We start from the raw sequence: 27,001 nt of genomic DNA, 5'->3' as shown, positions 1-27,001 counted from the left end.
CTGTTACCCAATAAATAAGCATTCTGCCTGAGAGAGGCTTGCACGTGCATCCTAAGAAATTGTTTGCATCCAAAATTTAATTCCTGCTGTCATTTTACAAGGTAAACTCAGTGACAAGTTTTGACAAACAAATCCCTCAAGTAAAGTTTTTCTTAGCAGATCTTTAGAGCTACAGGCTACCATAAGGAAAGCAAGAGGAAAACTACTTTTTATCTCAAACAAGGGATTTTTAAGAGAAGCCAATGTGCTTTGTTGACATATTTATAAGCATTGCAGCTTGTTTGGTTGAATCGCTCTGGATTTACACAAGAGGTTTTTTGTCTAATGAATTATCCATAGGCTGTGTTGCCATTTTTCTTACCAAAAGACTTGTGACCACACTGACAAAAAAGGAGAGAATGCTTTTATTGCTGTAGGATATTTTACAGAATTTTACAGCTTTGGATTTTACAGAATTCAGTGGGATCCTTGAAAGCTAGAGATTTGAGCATAGACAGTATGATATACTATCACCTTTTGCTGTGGACAAGGAATGATTCATTAATAAAACAAAATGGGCACGGTCTAGTGAGTATACTTAACATAAAATTCACTATTGAAGCAGCTGCTTCTCCCCGAATCCACCTCTGTCTTATGATCTATCCTTATAGTAATGTTATGTGAAGCCCACTCAGAAGCCGGAGTGCCTGGGAGAAACTCAGAAAAATAATTTTTCTCCCTGTTTTTCAGGGAGAAAAATCATGAAAATTAAGTTTCTCAAACCTTCTACTGCAAGTCTTGTCACTTCATATACACAAGGTGTTTATGTGAAGGAAAGAACTTTGGAAGGTATCTGTGTGGAGGAGCACTGACAGACATTGCGTGAATAGCAACATTTGCATAAACTTTTTAGTAAGTAGAGATGAAAGTCTCCATTTTCCATGGTTACTGATCCTCAGATATCCAGTTCAAACAGACATATCTGAGCATGAAAGGTACAACTTCTGCTGTCCTTTAGGGTATCTCCTATCGCATTTCAAAGTGCAGTCTTCTGTAGCTTAGCACTCTACAGTGATGACTTACAGATAGGCAAGATATATTGGCACAGGTTGTAGACAAAGCTCAGCATATTAGCACAGGATCATAGTGTGGGAAATGGTACATGAGGCTGGCTGATTCTCTTACAAGCCAGTTTAATTTAGCTCATCCAGAAGTACATGTTATTATGGCTAGGTGGGTTCCACTATGAATCCCACTCAGTTATATCAACTCTGCACTGCAGTTTAAAGTGTAGATGTACTCACTGTTGCAAAATATATCCACCACAATTACTGGGAAATGCTCCTCAGGGTGCACTTTCTTTGGGTGCACTTTCTGAAAGAGTCCTCCAGAAGCAGAGAAGGACAAATATGAGCTCAGAGGCTCTCAAGTAATATTGTAATCATTTGACTCTGGAGCAGAATTGGATTTTAATCAATTTCATGGAGAGTTCTTTCTGTCAAGAAACCAAGCCCAAGGGAAAAGGTCTATTTTAACTTGCTGCAAATTATGTGGCTGGTGTTTGCAGAGATGTAAAAAAGTCAGATTCACAGTGGATGCTGCCTTTTGCACTGATTACTAACTAGTGCAATAGTTGTTAACTTTCATAAACTTTGGTTTAGTAGGCTAACAGACAGCAGTGTGCTATCCTGGCGCTTCAAATATGGAGCTTTCCATGAAAAAGTAATAGCATAAATAAAGGATAATGCTTCTTAGCTTTTGAATAGCTAATGCATCTATATAGGATTTTTTTTCCTAGATCTTCAGTCTTTGCAGATTATATGCATTCAGCACACCGGAAATGAAAAACAGTGAAATATGTCTTATCCCCTAATGTCTAGTTAATTAGTTCACTTCCTAGCATGTCTTTCTAGTATCACTTTTTGGAAAAGAAACTTACACAGTGGAACATTCAGAAGCCTTATATTCACTTGCTTAAGTGAAAGCAGAGCAGAGGAGATTCATTATTTAAAATAGTTTAAAGAAAGCTGTCATTTAAAACATCTGGTGTTTTTAAAATGTTCCTGGTTATGTTTCTATCAAAAAAATATTTTTTTACTTAGCGGAAGGCAAGAAATGTTTTTAATTTCCTACTTTACTCCATAAGGCTTAGCCAAGCTGCTTATTTGTGATATTGTATAGAAAACCTGATATCCTTGGGAATACTTGCTGAAGAGCTGCTGTGATGATGTTGGGATTTTTATTATACTAAGTGACATTCATAACCTGTTAGTGTTCTTTTTTCTAGTCTTGAAGTACATGTTGCAAAACACTTAAAACTAAAATCCCCACTGAATATTACCAGTTTAAAAAATACCAATACCTGATCTCAGTTATTAATTTACACTAAATTAAATTTGTAGGTTAATAGGAAAGTGTAAGGACTCTCTGTGGACTGTGTTGCTTTTTAAACCTTTAGAATCCCATTTTAGGTACCTTCTCTCTGTTTTGTGTGTTGATTGGGGTTTGTTTTTTTTAATTAGTTTAATATACAATCTGAATATGCCTTGATTACTTCCAAAATTTCTGAAGCGATGCTTTCCTCTCATGCACTTTGTATTTTGAATATGCTTGGCTGGCAGACTTCAAACGTTCATTTCGTTTAACCTTTCAACCACTGTAGTTGCAAATGACATCAAAATGCTATAGCTCTGCTCAAAGAAAAGACAGTTTCATACCCTTCATTGAGTTTGTGAGACTTAACCAGTGTAACTTTTGAATGATGGAAAATTAGTAAAGTCCAGGCTGCCCTTGTCCCAGAATAGAATTATGCAGCTCTTTCTGAAACGCATTTCCTAAGTGCAAATTTTCTGATTTTTTGCAGGGTGTTATTGATCCGATTTAGACCTGATTGGATTATCTGCTGCTGTGGCAGTATATTTCTATCATAAACACATGGGAGGGAGATACACTGCATTCTTAACTGGATTCTGATACATCCTATGAATAAATTGCAGCTTCTTTCTGCTCCTCTTATCGAGCCCAAAGGGCACTGTATATAGTCTCAGCCCATAAGGATTCTGCCCTTTGCTTGAAATACTCCATCTAGTAGCACTTCAACTCTGTCACTGACAGTTCAGAATGAGTAAAAAAAATAGCACATTTCACTGCTAAATAGCATGCTAAAGCTGAGCAATTCATATCAGTCCCCCAGAAGTTTAATTACTTTATAAGCATTAATCTGAGCTAAGCAAGTCTCACCAGCAGAGAACACTCCAGCAATTCTGACATGGTGGTGTAGCAATTTATGGAGCTCTGACACTCCCAGATCATCCTCAGTAGCTACAAAGATACTACCAGACTAGTACTGAAAGCTGCTCTTGTTTCACATGATTCCTGTATTCCTTAAAGTAATAGAATCGAAGCTCTGCCTGTCATTTGACACAAATTATTTTCCCTCCTCCCATCCGCTTTCTCAGTGCCTGCAATTTTATTTTGCATACCTGTGTCTAGAATGGTGGGTGTGCATGCAGTAGCTGTTTTTTGCATATTGTGTACAAATCAGGCCAAATGGAATTTTTCTGCAAGCCTGTTGTAAAAGGGTAGTACATGTTGCTGTCAAAGTTAATGTCTCCCTGCTGACACTTGTCTGTTAGGATTGTTAATTTCCCAGGAACGCTGTTGAAGACATACAACTTTACTGCATGTCAACCAGATCTACTAATAGTTGTGCTTTTTATAGCATCTGAGGGGTTTGTGTTTGCTCTTTTTTCAATACATCAATAAGATTTTTTAAAAAAAATTCCTAGTTACATTGAAATTCTAGTGATGATAATGATGTTATAATAATAATAATAATAGATATAAGAATGTTGATTGAGGAGTGGTTATATGCCAACTTTGCTGTATTGCTAAAATAAGAATAATCTTTATCCCAGAAATAAGTATTTTTAGGGGAACTAAAGGATATATTAGAATTGCACTTTACTGGATCCAGGTTAGAGTGTTGCTTCTTCAGACCCCTCACTTCTCAAGCTATTGGGGCTATGTGCAGCATCAGCTGGATCAGACTTTATTTTCCAGTGTTTCAAATAGGACACAATGATAGAAGACCAGGTCTGAAAATGTTGCTTTTGTAGGTGGGAATCTGTATTGGATTTGGATTATTTTGATGTACAGTTTTCAATATTCTTGTGACTGAAGGAACTGCAGTTGTTTTGTACCATTTCCTTTCTGCACAAGATCAAATGCAAATTCTGAGCAGTAGTTAAAGCAGAAAACCTTGTTACCAAATTTATGTAAAGAATACATAAAATCCAGTATCAGCACTGCCCTGTATAATGTCCATGCTTTTTATTTCCTGTTTGCACTATCAACATAAAATAGACAATATAGTAAAATCTTTGTATATAGTCATATCAAAAATGCCTGAAACAGAATATACAAATTTAAACATCCTTGTATTAGGTGGATTTTTCTTAAGGACAATAGAAAAAGCAAGAAGTACAACTTCTTTTCTAGCCTATTCTGCAATTGTTTTCAGCTCCATTAGGACAAAGTTAATGCCACACTTACTTTCTATTAAATCTTATTTTGAAGGTTAATTGGAATTTACTGTAATGCATTAAAATTGTTCCCCTGTGTGGAGAGGAATTTTTCACCGAATGATGTAATCAAGATAAATTTTCTGTCATTTTGCCTCACCTAGTCTCTCCCAAATTATCTAACAGAAAATATGTCCAAAGAGAGAGAATTCTGTTATATTTTGGGGATGTTACATTTTGAGTATGTTACTTAATATCTTCTATTAGAAGTAATTTTTATTTGAAAAGCAGAAGTTATTTTCTTGCATTTCTGGACCTATTTGAATTACTTACATTCAAGCGCACAGTGGCAAGCAGAGCAAGGATGTAAAATTCTATGGTGCTCTCATCATGTGTTCTGAAACCTAATACAAAATCATATTGGCTTTTAATAGTGTCTAATATAAAGATAAATGCTAGACATATCTGTAGGCCAAATGATTAAATATTTATGCCTATATTAAGCAATACTTGGAAGCTTTTTATTTATTTATAATTTTGTGTCTTTTCAAGTCATATTCTAGAACCAATGTCCTACAGTCTGTTCAGCTCTCAGAAGAGCTCCTAAAGGGCACAAGCACTAAAGCAGAGATGCAGAACTGTATTTTATTTGATAAAGCTACCAAAACCCACCCCTACCACCAAAGAGAAGAACCTTTCCCTGAAACAGTATAAGGTCTTGAGTTCTGCTGTGAAGTACAAATTAACTGGAGTAGATTGCTTACTGGTTGCAGAGTCCTGAAGGAAAAACCACTGGCAGTGAGAAAACTGTGCAAGAGAAAATGCCTAAATAGCCCATTAAGCAGGTTGTGAAAGAATTAAAAACAATTTTAAAGGAATTATTTCTGTTTAACTAGCATATTTCCAAAATTAAATGTTACCATTTTAGATGCAAATTTCAAACCATCTATTTTTACTTATCTATTTAATCTAATTAAGCCAGTTTAAATCAAGAGAGCTAATAGAAGCTCAGATCCTTTGTCCTTTATTAGTTTTATTCTTAAACAGCTACAAAGCAACCCACAACCCTGTGTCACATTGAGTAGTCACTTGGCATATTACTACATAAATAGCTCATGAATTCTATATGAGGGAAAATTTCTTCTTAAGAAATATTGGAAGAGGTTTTGGTCTTGCCTACAAACCTAAATAATAAAACATTTCTTTTCTACACCACAGTTGCAGGATTCATATAAATACTGTAGTAGCCTGTAGCTAGAAAGTAAGTAACTGAGAATAGTAGGGTTTCAATAAGGGATTTACTGTGTTCATACCATTTTCCACTACTACCTGACACATAATGTGAATTATTGGAATAACAAAAAAGTATTGCAAATTATATTGTTAATAGGAAATGGAGTCGATGATATTGAATACGTACAGGCAAAGGAGGTAAAAAGTACCCTAAGAGCCTGTGTCAAGCACTGAATTAAGTGAACCCTGTTACATTAAAATCTCCCTGATTACTTAAGAGGATGGGGAGGAGGAATAATAATTTTTAAGAAAGACTGTTTATTTTTTTTCTTTTAGCATGAGATGGCACATTAATATTACATGGCTTCCCATACTAAATAATTAGAGAATTCCAATTCAAATATGAAAAACTATAATTTTCATTGTTTTGCATTTTTGTGACATTATTGTAGAGGATTGAGAGAGATCAAGGAAAGACTCTAAACATTGTAACAATAACTTCTGATGAGAATGTTTCTCTTTTATATTAGTGTCAGCAGTTAATAATGCACAACTTTTTTGCTGTATATGTTGTGGGGTTTCTCTTTCAAGCATAGTTATTGGAGGAATAACCTCATTACCTATGCTGCTGGAAACTAAGCTTTTGTGAAAAGAATGGGGGCATTTTTCATAGCAGTTTACAGAGCTGACCATAAGCCAAGCATGGATCAGTACATCACATTCTGTAACTCCTGTGCAAATTCTCCCATTGATTGGAGTTGACAGGGAAATGCCCATTGTTAAAACCCATCCACTGTTAGCAGAAATGTGGCATAAAACAGGTTGAACATGTGATGGCTGCTGGCACTCTGAACGTTGGCTATTCAAATGTAAGATTAGAAAAGCAGTTTGGGGTGGGGTTTTTTGCATTGTGCTTAGCACAAGCTGGAAAAATCTAGTGCGATGGTCATTTCCTGCTGAGTCAGAATGCAGCAAAGCTCCTCCATGCAACATGAATGCAGTGGCCCACAGGAGATGGTTACTTTCTGGTCTGTGCTGGAGAAGAGACTGCACTGTGTTTGGGAAAATAGAAACTATCAAAGAGCTTCTGTGACATTTGTGAAGGAAAGTATTTCAATATGTTTTAACAACTCTTTCAGAGCACAGTTTATCTCTTTGGATGCTCTGCCTTTAGGTTGGGGTTTTTTTTAGTGAATTGCTAACATTTGTGAATATGTGGTTGCTAGAAGAGATAGCACTTCAGAGTGTTTAGCACATAATATTGAAAGAGGCTTAAAATCAACAACAGATCTGTAAAGATAACTGGATTATGTTACAGAAATAATTTTAGTAAATGAGATTTACCCAATATATTTCTCTAAACAGAAATCTCAACATATGGCAGTTTCTATCCAAACTAGAGAAGTTGGACTCCTTCCTCTCTTTCAGAGAAAATAGACTGAGAAGTCTCCCAGCTGTATTCCTGCTCTACTAATTTTGTTTCCCTCCTTTCTACCAGTTTTTGCCCATGTGGAGAAGAAAAGGCATTTCTTGTGTTCCGTGCAAGTGAACCTTTCCAAGGAGTTCTTTTTCATGAAAAGTAAGTTTCTCTGTATTTATTTATCTATCTATATTTTTTCCTTCTCTTCTTTCCTAAATATACTCAGCTTGTATTTAAAAGCAACTTTTAAAACCTTTGAAAATATCACATGTTGAGTAGGTCTATGGATGATGTCTTATGGAAGTTGATGAGGTAATATATTCATTTTAGGTTATGTGTGAAATACTGGCAAATTCCCTTCACAGAAAAAAAAAAAGTATGAGAGATAAATGATTAAACATTGGTTTGATGAACTGGGCAAAGATGATCTTCCATTAGAGAAGAGAGGCACAAGTATCCCATCTACTTTGCCCTGTCAGCATGACTGAGCTCGAACATTGAGAGTTTCATCTACAAGTAATTGCTTCTGGCCTCTCATAAGAACACTTTGTCTACACAGTGTTTGATAGATGAGTGCAAAGGAGGACCATATCATGTTGCACAGCCCATTCACCTTTCTTTCCATGTCTGGGAAGAAAGTCTGGCCATGTGTGGGGTCATACCTAAGAGTTTGCTGTTACTGATTCAGCCTGGTCCTGTGGGTCACGTCGTCTTGCCCGCAAGGGAGGTTTTCCCCCTGGATCTGGGTCTGCCCTCCAGCAGTCACATGGAGCACTGTATAGTCTGCTTTACCATGCATAAAATGCCTCTCTGTCTTCAGCTTTTCTCCCTTTTCAGTAAAACTTTCAAGTAGAGGAGTTCATAACATACAGGATGGGTGGCACAGGGATGGAAAGAGAGGGAGTCAGAGCTCAAGCAGCAACAGGAATGATGGATTCACTCCTGCAGTGCTTAGTCAGGACTCTTACAAAAGGCAAGTGCTTGTCACAGGATAACAGATGTGATTGTTCTTGAATAAACTGCAGAGGATGCTGTCACCATTGGACGTGTCTAGTAGTTTATAGTGGTGTCTAGTAGTTTATATTTTGTTCAGAAAGCTGCTGTGTGCTACATAATACTCACGGGAATAAAATGTTCTGCAATTGCATTGTGTTGACCCCATCAGATAGATTCTGTGGAAGGCTAGCAGAAGGACTCTAGGATTTGTAAAAATTAATTCATATGTTAAATGAAAGAATTATTATCTAGGAGAGCTGTTTATCTACGTAAACAATTGCCAGTCTGATTCTTTATTCACTAAGAGATAAAGCTTTTCAAACACATCACAGAGTGAGTTCAGGATAGCAAAACACTGAATCATAGAATAATTTGTTTTAGAAAGAATCTCCAGGAAAATCCAGTTCCCTTTGCTCAAAGCAGGGCTCAGTTCCAAGGCAGAGTGGCCTGACCAGAGTTGTATCCAGTCGAGGATATCTGTAAGGTTACAGATTTCATTTACATCTGTCTTGACACGTGTTCAGTGTTTGAATACCTTGTGTACTTTTTTTTTTTTTTCTAATCTGTAATTGAAATTTCCCTAATTATAACTTGTGTCTCTTGGTATCAAACAAGCAGATGAGACAAGTCTAGGTTCAGGTGAAAAGCTGGACATAAGAAGCAGTTTAAAATCATGACAGATACCAGAATTAATAAAAATACACACAATGCTTTAAAATCAGACATGGAGCTTCATTTTGTTCTCCGGTGACTACAAATTTCCTACTTGATGTGAAAGAGGTTAGATTTATCATGACTGCCCTTAGATTTCAAGGTCAGAAAGAAAATGCAGGTTGCAGCTCAATATTCAAAATAGCCCAAATATTAATGGAGCACATAATAGGCACATGCCTTCTTGTGGCATCATAAAAAAAAGTGTCTCGAAGAGGAGGAAAAAACATGATCATATAGACACTATATCTTTTTTTTTCCATGCATTATATTGCTTTAAACACTCAGCAAGTAGAAGTATGTGAATTGTAACATTTTTGGTGAGGGAGTAGGATTCAGAGGGGCAATAGTTAACCTTTTCCTTGTCCTGCCTGCTTCCAGTAAATACTCAACCTGGGAAGCATGCAAAAGACCAACTAGAAAAGCTTTGATGTAGAGCAGAATTTGCTTGAAGGAGTAGCTAGCCATATTTCTCAATAAATGCTTCATTTTCTCAAGAAACAGGAATTATTTGAAGCCAAATTTCTTTAAAAGCCTCAGTTTCCATATATTTTTAATAAGTCTCTGATTAGAGAACTTTTTAGTGTATGTGTTGTATATAATAGTAGGGAAGCATTAATTAAACCCAAAAAGGTGGCAGTTCCCAGGAGAGAAAAACAAAGATCAGGAAAGTGGATATTGAGAAGGAAAAATTTCCATAAGAAATCAGGAAAGCAAAAACGAGAGAGGAAGCATTAAAACCCCCATAGAGCTGAGAGGGTAAAAAATGCATGAAAAGCATTAATAGGAACTAATGATTAAATTTTCATTTTCAAAGGAAAAGACGTATAAATAACGAATAGTAATAAGCAGTATTCGTACTAAAACATGTAAGGAGAAATCCAATATCTAAAGTTAGCTGAAGAAAAAACAATCAATAATGTTTTATTACAGACAGACATTCTTTTAGAGACTCTGTGAAGTGAGAAAGATGATGAAAGTCTCTCTTTCTTGTACAGTACATTAAATTTAAAAAAGAGTTTGAAAAAAATTGTAGAAGAGCTCATGACACAAACTACAATAGGAGGATCACTGTGCTCTGGAAATTGAGCTAATGATCCCAGTTTAGCAGCTGGGACATTGCTAGTCCCAGAGACTTGTTATTCCTTGTATTAATGTCAAAAATTAGCACTTAAAGGTGGTAAAATCAGCAAAACACATTCAGTTTGAAACCTGTTTCAGGGAGAGGTGATCCATGTCCAAATAGAATTGGTTGAAAAGGGGATTGGGTTTTGTGAAAAGCCTGGAAATAATTAATTAGAAGGATAAACACTAAAATATCGCGGTCTTTTGAGTTGGAAGTTTTGCAAGAAAGGTCATAATTTTCCATGAGAAGCAGACACATAGAAGATTTTAGAAGATTTTTGGTTAATCACGAATCTAGTTTTGTGTTGTAGGACAACGTTTGCCAGCAGATCACTAACAGTACCTTGTTGGCAGCCCTGATTCTCCACAGGTACAGAATGTAAATGATACCCAAGATATGAAAGTCCAAAACCATTGTTTTTTGTTTGGCTTCTTAATTTTACAGCAGTTCTTTGCCTTCCTGTAAGCTGGCATTTCACTTTTTTTGGTCCATTTTGTGGTTTGTTCATCCTTTGGAAAGTTAGCATCTCGTGACATTTATATCTACCTAAAAGTCGTCTAGAAGATGATATTTGGAATGAAATAAAAGGAGTAGTAGAAATTAATAAGTTAGCACACAGTGTAACAGAAAATAAATGATAAATTGTAAGTTCTGTAAAAGATGTCCTTTTTGTGTCATAGAAGACGTCTAGCTTGTACTCTTTGAAAATTGTGGATGATCTAATGTATGTTTTGCCTGATGCAACCTGCCACCACAGTACAAATAATAAAAACAACACTAAGCCAGAGATGAAAACCTTTAGAGCACTATAGACAAAAACTGGAAGAGGCAGGAAAGGAGTTATTGAAGCAATTGAATGGGAAGGGGGCCATATCTGTAACAATTTTTAGAGAAATATGTATGTTTTTTTCACTATGTTGTCATGGTTTTTTTGTTACTGCATTGTCTGGTGTTTGCATCTTTGTTTTAAAAGCTTGGAGGTGAGTTTTACAAATTATGTTGCTTATATCCACTTCTCTCATATCTCTCCATCTTCTACTGGATATACAGAAATGGAAAATACTTAAAGCATAGTAAGAACAAGAGGCTCATGAAGGAGGCTTCACTGATGGTTGGCAGATAAAATGTATTGACAGAGGGAGCACGTTGCCTAAAAGAGTTGCTTCCTGCCTCAAAAAAGATAAAATCTGAATTCTAGGAGTGAGTAATAACTTCCCGATGGAAAGGGAAAGAAATCACATATTTACTAAAACAAATAGTCAATAAATAAGTTTCTTTAAATAGGCCACTTTTTCATATTCCATGTGCCTGATGCTTACTGATAATGCAAGAGGCAGCTGGACACAAGTGCTGACTTTGCCCATCATTTGATTGTGGCCAATTCCTTGCTAGTCTAGTAATGAAGGGATGAGTTTGAAAACCTGTCGCAGACATCTTTTATGAAAAATCCTTTCCATAGGATTTTTCCTCCTGAGAAGCTGAGAGGCCTCAGGAACAAAATGCAAACATTGATTATCTGCTGCTGTGGAATGCAACAGGTGCATCTGTGATTGGTCCATGTTGGTTGTTTTAATTAATGGCCAATCACAGCCCAGCTGGCTTGGACAGAGCCAAGCCATAAACCTTTGTTATCATTCCTTCCTATTCTATTCTTAGCTAGCCTTCTGAGGAAATCCTTTATTCTATTCTTTTAGTATAGTTTTAATGTAATATATATCATAAAATAATAAATCAAGCCTTCTGAAACATGGAGTCAGATCCTCTTCTCTTCCCTCATCCAAAAACCCCTGTGAACAAAGTCACAAAAACCTGCAAAACGCAGTTCTGCCCTTGTTTCTTTGAGCAGGCATGTGCCAGAATCTGAATGAAGTTTTTCTCTTCTGGCAGATAAGACTGGTTTTGTAAATGTTGGTGATTATTAATCCCCAGAGCACATACTCTGGGTTAATGCCTTGTTTATAATACATGCACTGTTTCCTGAAGTCATGTCAAAAAAGATGACGTTTGTTTAAGTGAGGCAGATGTGTCTGGTGGCAAAACTGCTGCCCAGAATGGCAGTGCAGCAGGGCAAGCATGCCACAGACCTCTCCTTAGCTGAGGTGTGAAACAGCTGCCACAGCCATGACTCTCCTGAAAACCAGAGCATCTGGTGAATGCCCTTGGAAGACACATTAGCCTTCATCCCAGCAGCCGCGTATTGAAGGAGACACTTGTTGCAAGCTAAAGAACACTTATTTTTGTAATTGTATATCCAGCAGCTGGGTGGAGAAAATAAAAGGGCTGCTCCACAAACAGAAAGATTAACAAAGCCTAATCCAGATTTGACCTAGGTCCCCACATAACTCTTTGCAATAACCCTGGGCCTCTTTCATACCTGTTCCATTCCCCCAAACTTTTTGTTTCCCCAGAGTATCACCAGCTTCCCCCTGGCTGCCCTCCTCTCTGGCTGAGCTACAAGCAGCATGCTGCCCATTCAGAGCAGAGGTTGGGGTATGCTGATCACCCATTGCCCAGGATAAATGGTGCTTCTTGAAAATATCTCTCCTCTACCCAATTGCCAGTGCTCACTTCTTTTTAGCAACTTAATTATTCTCAGTACTGTGGCCCTTCTGCTGATTTGTTTGAAATTGGACAGCAGATTCACAAGTTACCAGGGAAGACCAATAGCTCCAGGTGTCAAGTCTCATTTCCTTGGGAAACCAGAGTTCAAATAAATGGTCACAGATCAGTGATTAGATTGCAGCTTCTGCTGAGAACTTCATGGGCTGAACCACTCAGAGCTTCAACTCTAAAATAAATCCATGCAGTATGATGCTAAGTTTCATCATCATGACTATTATATAGGCCTCATGTGCCACAGAAAGAAGCTACTTTAGAGGTAGTTTTAGCAAAGGAAGCTGAGCTAGTAAAAAGTAGAACTTGTGTATTTCATTTGCTGAAGATTTCCCTCTCCGCTTTCCTCTCTCCCCTTCCCTTTCCTGTTTTTGCCTTTGCTTTCAACAAAAATTCCCCTTTGGCTTTTTCAGATGGACGCCTGGCTCAGAGTAAAGGACATGCAGTGCGCAATCCCTAGCAGAAGCTGAAAATGGATGATGTCTACTGATGCTTTTCAATGATGTCATCTCCTCTTTTTCTGTTTGAGATGGGTGATAGGAAAATGTTCTAAAATAAGACTGAGTGACCTCTTCATCCCTTGACTTCTCTTTCCACGAGCCGAAAAACTGCCTGAAGAAATGACCACTCAGCTACCAGAGGAGTCTGTGGAGACCCAGAGCTCAGATGAGCTCGAGTGCAAGATCTGTTACAACCGCTATAACCTGCGGCAGAGAAAGCCAAAAGTGCTGGAGTGCTGTCACAGAGTGTGTGCCAAATGCCTTTGCAAGATCATAGACTTTGGGGATTCCCCACAAGGAGTCATAGTGTGCCCGTTCTGCAGGTTTGAAACGTGCCTGCCGGACGATGAGGTCAGTAGTCTTCCTGATGACAACAACATCCTTCTGAATTTGGCTTGTGGGGGAAAGGGAAAGAAGTGCCTACCAGACAACCCAACAGAACTGCTGTTGACTCCCAAAAGGCTGGCATCTCTGGTTAGCCCTTCTCACACCTCTTCCAATTGCCTGGTTATAACAATCATGGAAGTACAAAGAGAAAGTCCCCAGACTCTGAACTCAACGCCCGTGGTGGAATTTTACAGGCCTACAAGTTTTGACTCTGTTGCAACTGTGTCCCACAACTGGACAGTGTGGAACTGCACATCCTTGCTCTTCCAGACCTCGATTCGGGTGCTAGTGTGGTTGCTAGGGCTGCTGTACTTTAGCTCCTTGCCTTTAGGGATTTATTTACTGGTATCCAAGAAAGTCACCCTTGGGGTTGTCTTTGTGAGCCTTGTTCCTTCGAGCCTTGTTATTCTCATGATTTATGGCTTTTGCCAGTGTGTTTGCCATGAAGTTCTAGACTGCATGTCATCTTGATAACAAATACAGTAAAAAAAGGTGTATTACCAGATGTGTAGCATAGTTGATCTATCCTGGTTTTGTATTCTTTGTACTCTTATTTATTCTTATTGTCCATCCCACTAAATGGAAGCAGTTACATGGTCCCTTTTTTCCCAACTGAATTTGACGCCCCGCACCCCAAGCATTTTTTGAGCTAAGAACTGGAAATAAAAATTGCATGTTGATTTTGAAGGGCTGAATTTTAGAAAGGAATAAAGCCAAATCACCAAACTTGGTGCCTGCTGCTGCTGCCACTGTTCAAATGAGTAGGACTTTGCTTTGTATTGGACTGATCAAGTTAGTTCATTCTGTAGGATTCACCCAAGAAAAAATTACTGCAGCAGACACCTTCCAGATGCAAGTACTGCATCTCTTCACCCAAAGCATCTCATGCTCTGAAATACCTGTTATTTATAATCCATCATCATTTATAGCAAATTAAATTACTCTATTAGTTAACAGTCTAAGAAGAATTAAACAAACTACCAATTTTTTTAGTTCTTGCTACAGCAAAAATACTTGTGGGAGGCCAATATTTTTTTTTGAATGTTAAAAACTTGTCTCCAGAACACTTTCCCCAAAGAGAAGCCCGTTTTTCCTTGTCATACAGTTGCAGCTCACTGTGAAATATTCCTGCTAATGAGTACTTCTGGGGACCCAGCCCTGTGCTTGATGTTCTCCAGGTGCACTTTTTTTTAGTGTACACACCTTCGGCTTCCTTTTGAGGGCTCAGAGCTCTGCAGATTTCTCTAGCTATGTTCTGTTATGCTTACCTTCCCTCTCAGCATTTCCACCACCACCACATTTCCAGGCCACCAGACCTTCCTAATGGACGACCAACCTCATGCACGTGTACTCTGTGGTAGCTGCGCTGGAGAATTTGGCTTATGTGACTTTAGCTCTCAAGATGGACTTTTATTCCCAACCATTAGGAAACAGATCTTCAATCAGTAATACAAATTCAAGGAAAAAAATCTGAAATGGTTAACTGGGGTTTTATTTGGTTGTTTTTTTGGGTTTGTTGGTTTGTTTGTTTGTTTGTTTTTGTTCTGAGTTCACAAATGATCACTGTAAGGAGATAATGTGACTTTGGGAAGATTTTTGTTTAAGGCATAGTCCTTTAAAATGTTTTAATACTCTGAACTCCCTCTGTCACCACTGTGAGTTGATGGCAATCTAGATGTGGCAATTAGCATGTCTCCATTAGTGGAGCTCAGAGGAATTACTGATACTTTACCATTCCACAAATAGAACCAGGCCCTGTAAGGCTTGCTTGTATTTTGCATGGTTTAGGCTATTTTTTGAACTACTGGAAGAACACAAAAATAGGTAATATTTAATGTTTATGTGTATAACTAGGTCTAGCAACACCGCAGCTGCAAACTGGTTTTCTTGTGCACAGCAGAGTGGAGTTGAGCAGTGCAAGCCTGGTTTTTGGGTTTGGCACAAGACTTAGTAATTTCAGGGCAGTGTAAAAGGGAGAGGGGTTTGTTGCATGAAAATTGAATGTATGGCCTAACAATATACTCTTAGAGCAAACAGACTTTGGTAAGAATGAAAAAATGACAGTGGGAAAAGCAGAGCCTGTCAAGAGGATTTGAAGTTAAGCTGGTTCAATTTTTGTAGACAGCACAGGTGGTATCTGCAGTTTTATTCCTATTGCAAACAGAGAAAATGTGGAAATGTAAAGGTCCTGCTTTTCTTGACCCTCATTTTCTAATAGTGCGTATATATGTGTGTGTATGTACGTATAGACACATATGTGAGAAGAAAACTTACAGCCAAATCATAGTTTTCAAGTGTATGGAGTTATGGAGCTATGTATTGAATGATTAAAGGAAATGTTTCAGACTTTTCTGTAATGACAATAATTATACCTAAAATATTTTCAGAATTCCTAGAAAATGCTGTTCCTAAGTAGTTGTTTTTAATGTTTGTGGTAAAGCACATGTAGTTAGAAGAGGAATCGTCTCCAGTCAAGGTTTGACTCATCTATGAACTCATAAATTTTAAGTATCCAACAACAATCATGTCAAAAAAGAAAGAAAAATAAAAACCTATGTGGTTTTATAGAACTTCATGACTTTTGGAAAGATGTATTTGTAGTGTTAGGGGTTTATATGTTTTAGAATTTGTTCAATTTGTCTGAATATAGTGTCTCTAATAAAGGGCTAACAGAGGATATAGGTTTTGCAAATGTGTGATATATATGAATTACCTCTGCACGACATGCTCTACAGTGCTACCTGTTGTTTTTTCCTTTTGATTTTCAGCTGATTATCTTAGCTCCAGCACCAGGTATTTTGTACTCTGTTTTAAAACAGCCTAATTGTAGCAAAATTACAGTGGTATCAGTTACACATCACAGCACAAATTAATACACCTATTGTTATACTTCTCTACTTTTCAGACTGCCAGCCCATTAAATTTATGCTGTTATTCCAGGCTGTGCTTCATTTCTAACCCACTCAAAGATGCAAGCCTGCAAAAGCATATTGATTGTACAGCTATGCTGCCACTCAGCCAGAGCATGCTATTGCAACTTTGGGGTCATAAAATACCTATATGACTTACAATATGGCCATTGAGAATTGCTGGGAGATAAATCTCAATTATTTGTGGAGAATAATTTTTGCTGTGTGACTGAGACTGGAAGAACTTCAGATACTACTTTTTCCTTATTTTTATTCTGTACCATCCTTTAGACTTTGAACTGAAAGCTCTTGTGTCCTCTGCAGTGGAATAACCGTGCTGAAATCAATGTAAATGGGGCTAAAATCAAGACTAGCTTACTTCTCTGCCTGGTTTTCCTTCCTTTTCTCTGACTGTTTTTCTCTCCTTGGAAAGTAATGGCTCCTGAGGTTGTAAAATACTGCCTGCACACTAAGGCAATTTCCTTTCAGTGGGATTTATTCCTGCTATGCCCAGACATGACTCAGCCAAGTACAAAGTGCTGGAAATTCATTACTACAGGATTAATTTAGACCGAATGAGATTTTTTGTTTTGTTTTGTTTTTAATTCCTGCTTATCCTATGGATGCAGGCTCTATCCTTGCCAGCTGCCCATGCACAGTATGATATTGTGGTATCCCCTGAGGGCTGGGGCAGGATGATGCAGGAGCAGCTGCTGGGCACAGCTTAGGAAGGATGTGCTGAGCTGGGCCATCCTGTGAGCAGGATGAAGGTGAGGGAGGAAGCTCTGCAGGTGTGGCTTGAGCCCGGAGCCCAAAGGGCAATTAAGAGAGCGTGGGTCAACAGAGCCTGTGGGCTCTTACGTAGGAAGTGGGGCTGGGTTGGGCTGCCTGAGAAGCTGACCAAAGCAGAGAGGGGAGGTTTGTCTATGCCTGGGACAAAGGGGCTGTTTTGGATAAATATTTTGGGGTAGAGCTGCTGCAAACAGTTTAATGTTTTCTATACTGACCTTTCTGTGGTTTAAAATTCATTTGGTAATTAAATTAATTCCCTGCTGTTATTACAGTTGAGTGCATTTACTTTCCAAATGGCAAAGCATTGAACTTCATTCTCATTTAAATGGATCCTTAGATTTGGGCATAATCCCACTGTTATGTTAACTATTTAAAGCTACAGGACTGGCCAAAATAAAGGCTGATGAAATTGATTTAGCTGCATTGTGAGCTTTGGTGGGTCCTGCTATATTGATTATAGGCCCACTAAACTGTATGTGCTAGTATGAAACACTTAAAATAGGCAAACTCTTGTCCTGATAACATTATTGGCAAACTTCAGGGTTGCCAGTATTTAACAATGTACCCGAAAATAGACCCTTCCAAACAGCCTTGATTACCTGAAGGTACAGATAAGTTGCTCAGAGCATGATGCTGATAACACTAAGGTCATGGCTTTGATCCCTGTGTGGACCATTCACTTGAAAGTTGGACTCCGTGATCTTTGTGGGTCCCTTGCAACTCAGAGAATTCTCTGCTTCTGCGGACTCAGCAGCACACAGCCAGATAGACAAGCACAGAACAGGAAAACACAGCTTTCCACCTAAGTGGCTACACTTCACCCTGAGGAAGAGGAACTGAGGAGGTTCACAGGATGGTAGATGATGTTTTTGAGGGAGTTCCTTGTTATTTGGTACAGGGCCGTTGTTTTTCTTAATTTTAACCAGTTCTAATGGTAGGTTCAACTCACTGCTCCTACTTTTCTGCCCCCTCTCATGAAACAAGTGTACATGAGCTGTGGATAAAGAATATTTTGAAATGAAGCAATCTTTTCTACTACAGAGTTTGCAGCCCAGTGCAGCAGGGCAAGGCTAATACTGAAAATATGGCAACTTGGAGCCAGGATGCGAGAGTCAACAGGGTGCAGAGGGTAAACAGGAGCATACTCTTGAAACAGTTTTGATGTCAAAGCAAGGAAAACATGGGGCTGTATCCTACCTTGTCTTGGCTGGTTCAGAGTTACTGAGAGGGTGTCTGAAGTCTGAGCACCTGAGCTGCCCCAAGCATGGCTCAGCACCCACCCCTGCATTACCTCTGGGACAGTTCACTTCAGCTGTGCATCTTGATTTCTTGCACAGGAGTTCCACATCATGATTTCATCTTCCTGCAGGGATAGCAGACAGAGTGAAAGATCCTCAGTGTTACACTTTTAAACATTTTGACTATCCTAAGGTTTCTCAGGGTTCGTTTTTTTTTTTTCATTTCTTCATATTTATTTCTACAAAAAAGACAGTGAACTTTTAGTGCCCTCAAGGATTAAAAAAAGAGAGAGAGAAAAATAAAAAATGGGAACTGAGAATTTTGAAATAATTTTAAGATATTCAAAGTAGAAAGAGACCAAGTGTCTTTTTACTTTCAGACTAGATATTATCCTTTGAGTGACATCAGTAAATATTTAGTGCTGGCTATTCCTGAGGGAGTTGATAAGTCTTCCAGACCTTAAGCACAGACCCCATACTCCACTACTTTTCTGTAAAGCACCATTCTTCTTTTGCATCAACAACCTCTGTCAAAGTTGAAACATCACAGTTCACAAAGAGTTCTGGCACAAAGAATAAATCCCCAGTCTGGGGACAGTAAATCATCTTTTTAGAGACACATGTGACAGTAGCAAAGCTTTCAGTGTTAGACCTTAAACAAAGAGAAGTCATCTTGCAGTCTGAATTGCTAGCATAAATTTAATTTTAAATCAAGTTTCATTGTGCCGGGCAGCACTACAACTAGAAAATTTTTTTTTTGTTTTTCTGCCTTTTGCTATCCAAATGTGGTTTGCATTTTAAAAAATGTATTAAATTGTAGAAATCAGAGACAGATAGAAAAAAGCCTAATAAGTAATGTTATCCATTTCCTTCGCCCCTGTAGAGATGAATGCTTTGTCTAGTCTGGTTTTAAATATCTAAAGTGATGAGGCCTCCACCTCTTCCCACAAGGGACTTCTCAGCCATTTAATAGGCTTCTTTGTTAGAAAATACTTGCCTCATACTGATCCCATTTTTTTTCTTCTGCATAATGTAGTCCCTTTCTTCTGTGCCCACTATTTTAACTTTTATGAAATCTGGGAAATGTATCATATTTATCCATTTCATACTGTAGCTGAATAATTCATTATTCTTGTTATTCAAGTAACAAAAGATACAAGCAAGCAGTAGCTGAGCAGCTAATACTTCACTGAGATGGTGTACCATGTACCAGTGGGTATATTTCCTGGCAAGTCCTGGCTGACACTGCTTTCTGCATTAGGGAGTGAAAAATGTCAAGAATGTCAAGTGAAACTGAAGAAATGCATCTTCCCAAGTGCATGCATGGCAATATTGAAATTTCAAGAGGTGCTGAGGCGAAGAGCCTACTTCTTTGGATAGAGCTTTTCTTTCTAAAAGTGGATGATTTTATTAAAAGTACACTTTCAAAAAGCATTTGAATTTTCTTTTCATAAGAAAACCTCTAAGATGAGAATCACACTATGTCAAAACTCTTTAACTTGTTGAGAGACAAGGCTGGATTGATTGCCACTCACTGCTAAGCAGTTTTTGCTGACAGCCTCGCTGAGAAGAAAAAATGAATCCAGAGTTTGAAAAGATGCCTTTGCAACTGTGTCACTGGGATCAGATCTGTGCATGAAAAAATGACTCATGTTTTGACAACAGTAACTGCATTTCTGATTTAATTACAATATATTAGATAATCCTCTGCCTCATTCAAAGGACAAGAAGGAGCAGTGTGACTAAGAAAATCCTAGGTGGACAGCTAGATTTTATGTGGTTTTGCATTCATAAGCTATTTACTTCAAAAAAGCAGTGCTATGCTTTATGCTGACCCTGGGCCAGGTGGGAGGTCTGCTGGGTCTCTCTAACCTCAGAGCTGTAGTGGGTGCACATAAAAAAGGAATATGGAGAGCCTACATGATGTAGAGCTCCTCATATACCTCCTAATACATGGCAATCCGCAGTTGGAGATCTCTTGAGATGGAGTTTGTGCCTGTGGGTTTCATCCTTGCCTATGGACTTCTTTGGATTCCTTTAAATGTTGTGTTTAACCCACTTATAGGTGCCCACTAGGCACCTATAAATTCCCACAGCATAGGGTCCCACAATTTCATTCTATACTTGGTGGAAAAGGTCTGCTTGTCTTAAAACCCCCTGAGATACTTCTGCCCTACTTACTCCAATAAGGAAAGCAGTTCTGAGGTACGATGGCATTGTTTCCTCTACACCTCAGGACTTCCTCTGTCCTTGGAGATGGTGAAGTCAGGGTTTTATCCCTCATACTTCTCCTCAGCTGCCTTCTGTCCAGCCTGTTTGATCTCTCCTTAGGCAGCAGGCTTTCCACCACCAGCCACTGCACTGGCCTGAACCTTTTCTACTACTTCCTCTTTTTTACTTTGAGGTGGGATGAAGCATTCAGAAACAGATTCTACTTAGTGCCATTTATTGATAAGCCATGTGACCACATAAGGTACCTGTACTCCTACAGCCATGGAAATGACTTTGTCATTTTTATTGGTCCTGACAGCACATCTGAGGTGTTACACTTGATTATTGTTATTTTATATGTTATATGGATATGCATTGATAAACCCACTAACATGTGAGTTTATCCTGTGCATTCTAATATCCCTGTTTAAATTGTCTGGTTCACATGGGTGCAGGAGATGGTAGATTCCAGAGAATATTTAATTTAATCTTGGCATAGACTGTATGGATTTTATCTCTGTTAAGCACATGGCCTAACACTGCTGGACTGAGCAGCAGCTCATCATCTCTCCCTGCCATAATGGTGGCATCTACCTCACCCACTTGCTGCAGCCATCCCAAACTACAGCCTAGAGCCTTTTTTATTGCACAAATATGTTTTTCTTTTAAAGACATTTTACTGAATCTTTTATTTCCTTAAACTCTGTGGCCTTTTTCATGTCCCTCTTTCTTCATTCCAAGAAGAGGAGGTGCTCTCAGATAAAATTATTAATAATGATGCTGTTTAGACAGTAAGCCCATTACATTGGGTTCTTCATGTTGCCTAGTAGGGCAAAGGTTTGGAGTCTTTTCCTCCAGATGTCCTACCAAATATAAGCAGGGACCTCAGCATTTTGCTGTCCTGGGCCTCACAGAAGGCTCCGGTCAGCCCCTGGGGATCTGCATGCTGATGCTCTTTACATCAGTGTCCCATCTTTTAGTTAGAAAAACTGAGTCACACTAAGGAAACATTATTATTGCATTAAAACTAGATAGAGCTTATTTTCTTTCAGCAAAGAATGAAATTATGAGGCTGAAACTTTTTGGGGCACTTCTAGGGTCAGCTGCAAATCTCTAACAACTTTTTTGTTTGTTTTAGTAATTAAACACAATAATAAAGCCAGGTCAATGAGGCTGCATGAATCATGCAGATAGTTAATGAAGTTTCACAGGTAGGGGCTGAAAATGCTGGGGGAGAAATGGGATTAAAAGAAAAAGAAAGTGGAGGAAAAGGTTTGCTCACACAATAGGGCTTGGGTGGAAAGGGTAAGCAGCTGTAGATCCTCTACAAGAGACTGCAGAAATAATGCACAAAGACAGGTAAAATGTGCAGAATGTGTGTGTACGCTCCAGTGAATTATGGACACATTGTAGAGTGAAATTCTCAATCCAACAAACTTGAAAAAAGGAAGTTTTAATCATATATTGCTTTACTTTTTACTTTGTCACAAAAATCCATAGGTTTCAAATTCCAGATCAAGTTGAGGCTTACCAAATGTAACATGAGTTTTATGAGGAGTTTGGCTGCTGTAACTTTGCCTTCTATAACTGTGTTTTTTAGAATAATGAGGAAAATGGGAACTTTTTGTTTGTGTTTATTTCATGAGCGGAACAATGAAATCTACCATAATCTTGCAGACAAGGAAACTATGACATGGAAGCAAATGGCAAAAATATAACCATTCCTATCTGAAATAATGAAGTACTAATGTAAAACCAATTGTTTCACTCAATAAAACTTTAATTTTTCAGTAAAGATTTGTCATGATAAGCATATTTCTTAATGGCTGGGTTTGAAGGTCTTTCAGATTTTATTCCTGTTATTCATTGGAACAGTTTAAAAAATAGACTGAAGGGGGGTATGTGATAGTATTTCACAGTGTTTTAACCAAATAGATAAAATATTTTTGTTCACTGCGCAAGTATGTAAAGTGTTTTGTGCAAAGGAAGACTGCAAGAAAACTGAATTAAAACCAGACAAATTTCTGGATGATCGCTCAACCGTGTATTTTTAAAATAAAATGACAGCACGTATGAGGGAGCATTCCAGGTAGCAGCCAGCAAGTAGTTTGCAGCATGCATTTTGCATTGGAGTCCTACATTTTCTGGCCTTGCCAACTGGCTATTAAAAACACAGGGCTGGTTCCTGGTTCAGAGAAGGATGTTCTTGCCTGAAAATCCTTAGTGCAGGCTCCTCTAAAGCCTGAGTCCACAAGAGTTTGCTGCTTTTGGGGACAGCCAGCTGCAGATTGGGTTCTCCTTGGCATTGTCAGAGAGGTGTCGGTGGAGCCCGGTCTCAGGGACACAGATGGGATTTGCACACACGTGCACAGGGAAATGGAACTGCTCAGCCAACACACACTCCCCTGGCATGAATTATTCCTTCTTTTAGCAGGACTACAAGAAGTAAGAGTGTTGTGTAATTCTGCTGGTTGCAAGTGCAGCCAGACCACAAAAGTGTAACTCACAGAGGTGCGGTATGTGATCTTGTAGAAGTGGGTAGAATAGGAAGATTTATTCACATTTACCAGTATGTGGCCACTGGGGTAATTTGCATTTTGAATGGATGAGACTTTGATTTAGTGATGGCTAGATATAAAACTCATGCAGTGCTTCTTTATTTTTTAAATTACAAAACCTTCCCTGCCATGCTTTGCTTCCTTCTTCTCTGTTAAGCTGGGATGGCCCAGAACTGATCAGCTTTCTGATATCCAGATCTCATGAGCCTCTAAGCTTGCAGATCTTGGAACCCTGGATTGTAGGCCAAACCCACTCTGAGCTGAAAGCGACCCATCCTTGGAAAAAGGTGGATGTGTGTGGTAATCACATATCCTCTGAACAGAGGATTTTCCTGGGAAGCTGTGAGAAGCTGCAAGAAAGCTCAGAGAAAGAATTAAAACTATTATTACCTCAATCTCTGCCCCTGGCAGGCAATCTCTGTTTGTCAAAGATGTTTACAAGAAGGAGTTGTCTCTTCTTGACCAGTAGGTGAGAGAAGATTCCTCAGACTACAAGAAAAACTCCCTCAGACCTTCTTGCATGTTGGTCAGTGGTGGTACTAGGGAAGTGTAGGGTAGCATCTGTGGGGAAGCAAAGGGAAGTGGGGGAGCAGGAGTGGGGGCCCCCAGAGGAGACCGTTGTCACCATGATATTTTCTGAAAAATCCCTTTGCCAGAATTTTTCTCCTGAGAAGCCTCAGAAAAGAAATGTAAACAATAATTATCTGATTGCTTTGGAATGTGGTCTGGAGGTTTTTTACCAACAGGATCATCTTTAATTGGTTCCATGTGAATTGCTTTTAATTAATGACCAATCACCATCAGCTGTGTCAGACTCTGAGGGGTCAGTCACGGGCTTTCATTATCATTCTTTTCTAGCCTTCTGATGTATCCTTTCTCTATAGAATAGAATAGAATAGAATAGAATAGAATAGAATAGAATAGAATAGAATAGAATAGAATAGAATAGAATAATAAACCAGCCTTCTGAGAACTTAGAGTCAAATTCTCATCTCTCACCTCTTCCTGGGGACCTCACAACACCACGGACAGTGATGTGTAATGAGTAGGGAAGGCTGTGTGGTGAGGAGGTGAAACCGCGAGGTGGAGGCTAATGAAAACTCATACCCCATCCTGAACTGAAAAACCTTCTGTAAAGACTCTTTATGCATCAATCTTCCTTAAGGAAAATTTGTCTGTGAGCAAATGGCTCGTAAAATTAATACCAGTGACAGGTAAAATTGGGCAAGAAAAAGTGAGACCATCACTGGTTAGCTTGGAGGCTCTCCAGTCAGGCATGTCAGATGAATTTTTCCTAGGCTAAAGATCCTGCTAAAGCAGCCTCAGACCTATCGGTGGTCCTCTTCAAAAATTCAGGAAGGATATAAGAAATATCAGGAAGAAGGGAAAAGACAGGTGTGTTTATATTTTTCAAAGAGGATTGGGTAGGAGCAGGGAATTAGTGACTGATCAGCTCTCTGCAGTTCTCTGTGGTTCCCCTGTTATACTTGAAGGCAGATGCAGGACTACCCATTGCTCCTGCTATGATTGTGTCTCTGAATGATTGAAAAAATTCATATTTGTTATGGTAAAGGAAAAATCCAAGGTGAAGGTAAAAGCATAAAGGGAAAAATCTACTATAAAAAAATACGCTGTCGGAGTTGCATGCCTCTGAATCACCTAGGATTCATTTAATAACCAATTGTTTCAGTAAAACTGTAGTAAAAGAAATTTCCTATTGACAGAGGTTCACTTCAACAGCTGCCAAGCACAAGTCAAGGAATGTTTACTTTGGTGCCTTTGTCTGACAGAGAAGGATTGTTTCTGGCAAGCACTTTATATTATATTGAGATATCAGTCAAAACAAACAAGAATGTGAAAATTGCATTTCAAAAGTAATCTAAAGCCACCATGCAGAGTCTCAAACATTAAAGGACACAGCGAGGGTAGGTGTGTTGGTATATTCAAAGAATGGCAATATATTTGCCTCTTTTATATTCTTGATGTGAGTGAAACTCTTCTTGATCCATGGATCTATTCTCTTAGCACAGACAATAGTGCTCAGACTTTACAATGGCATTGACTGTTGTTCCTTGCACCAAGATATCCCAACCACCAATGTGTTTGTGCGAAAAATTTGAGCAGTTAATTTAGCTCCAGGCAAGTCACAAGTAACTCCTGTATTTCCACCATCCAGTACCAGAAGGGCTAGAGAATAGGGAATACAGCAGATCAAAGCAGTGTCATTAATATATTTAAAATCCTTTCCAGTAAACAATTTATATGCTGCATATAGCAAATAGCAAGTTCAAAATACTTCAACTATGTAATTTCTTCTTTCAGCTTTACATGGTTTTCTTAACATATGACTGTTGAAAGAGATTTTCATGAGTGGTTTTGTTTCCAGTTGCTTTGCTGTACGACTTCACCTTTAAATTCTTCAATCTGACAAAACTTTCAGTAGCTCAGTATACCAGAAGCTCCTGCTGTTAGTCCCACTGCAGCACCTTAATTGCAAACCAGAGATGATAGCTCATGTTCAAAGAGCACAGACAGAGGTAGGACCAGTGATCTATCTGAGATCTGTTACAGTGGGAAGCCTTTCCGGGAATGCTGCAGGCTAACAGAGAGAGAACAAAAAATTTAAATGATGTATCAAGAGTGCTCCCCAAACCAAGAGAAGGCCACACAACTTCCTCAGGTGTGAAAAGCTGTACACTCCATCTATCCTCAGGCACAGCATCACACCAAGATGTGCCTGTATGTGAAGGGCCTGATGTTACTGAAGTCACTGATGGGGTTTTCTCCTTTCCTTTTCTGTGGGTAGGGGAATGAATGTATAGGATGCCTCCTACATGTAGTGGATAACAATAAAACCCACCAGCATGCTTTAAAAACATAAACATATATGATTGTCACCATGTTAAAGGTGACACAGTCAAAGAAATTATTCTTGCAGCTGCAGCAGCAAAGGGTGAAGAATGAAGATGGAGAATGGCAAAGTGTGTTCCCAGAGCAGCTTGTTAGATCCCAGCAGCAGGTGCAAGGGAAGCTCTGCCTGCCACACAGGTGAGTCCTGCTCCTACCTGAAACTTCCATGGTGCTGGAAAAGGAACCTCAACAAACTGGTCTTGGGTAAACTTCCAGTTACCATAAACCATGGGGTGCATTAATGGTAAAATGAGAAATCCAACACTCAGGAAAGTATCTTAGAGCAGGCAGCAGAGATGCAATGTAGATTTGCTGAGGGGACCTGCTGTTGTAGCATGATGACCTAAGGAGGTTTCCCAGCCTGGAAATCTCTGATGTCTGCCTCCCCACCTGTACCAGGCAGCTACAACTCAATGGATACCAGGATGATTGGCTGAAGCTACGTCATTGCTCACCAGAATGGGGCCATCCCTGAGCCAGAGGTCATGGAAAACAGGAAGCTCAAAAGCTGCAGGATGATGCAGCAACACACACGTACAAATGCTGCATTGCAAAGTGATGCAATATAGGATCAGAGACTTGTACTGTAAAGGCTGAGGCAGTAAATCAGTGAGGGCAGCACTGTAACAGCATGATCTTCTCTGAAAGCTTCCCACTGCAGTCTCATGGGATCCATCTGACACAGGTATTCCTCTTTCCTCATCCAATCCCACAGATAAGAGCTGGACCTTAGTACTAATGGGGATCCTTGAGTCTGTGCTGTCCAACCAGCTCACCCTGAAACTGCAAAGAGAAATGGAAAAGAGGTGGAGACAGATTTGGGTCTTCATGGAGACAGATTTGAGTCCTGTGAGTCTTCACAGGTGAGTCCTCCTGCATCGAGGATGGTCTCTGT

General features: G+C 38.9%; 1 protein-coding gene across 4 annotated transcripts in view; it reads left to right on the top strand.

The window, feature by feature from the left end:
* The window catches only part of RNF182 (ring finger protein 182), a 37,004-nt gene extending 14,571 nt beyond the window's left edge, over positions 1-22,433 (top strand). For 2 of the 4 annotated variants that reach the window (XM_005481760.4, XM_074543080.1), the window contains exons 2-3: positions 7,234-7,314; positions 13,015-22,433. In XM_005481760.4, coding sequence (XP_005481817.1) covers positions 13,222-13,959 — 738 coding nt within the window. In that variant the 5' untranslated portion in view covers positions 7,234-7,314; positions 13,015-13,221 and the 3' untranslated portion in view covers positions 13,960-22,433. Of the gene's footprint in view, positions 1-729; positions 2,045-7,233; positions 7,315-13,014 lie in introns of those variants that run through there. The other 2 variants (XM_074543099.1, XM_074543110.1) reach the window with 2 other exon arrangements.
* The last annotated feature ends 4,568 nt before the right edge of the window (positions 22,434-27,001 follow it).

This window comes from Zonotrichia albicollis, chromosome 1 (assembly GCF_047830755.1).
Source record: "Zonotrichia albicollis isolate bZonAlb1 chromosome 1, bZonAlb1.hap1, whole genome shotgun sequence".
NCBI lineage: Eukaryota > Metazoa > Chordata > Aves > Passeriformes > Passerellidae > Zonotrichia > Zonotrichia albicollis.
The sequence above is the reverse complement of the archived record's forward strand: the minus strand, read 5'-3'. Positions and strand labels throughout refer to the sequence as shown.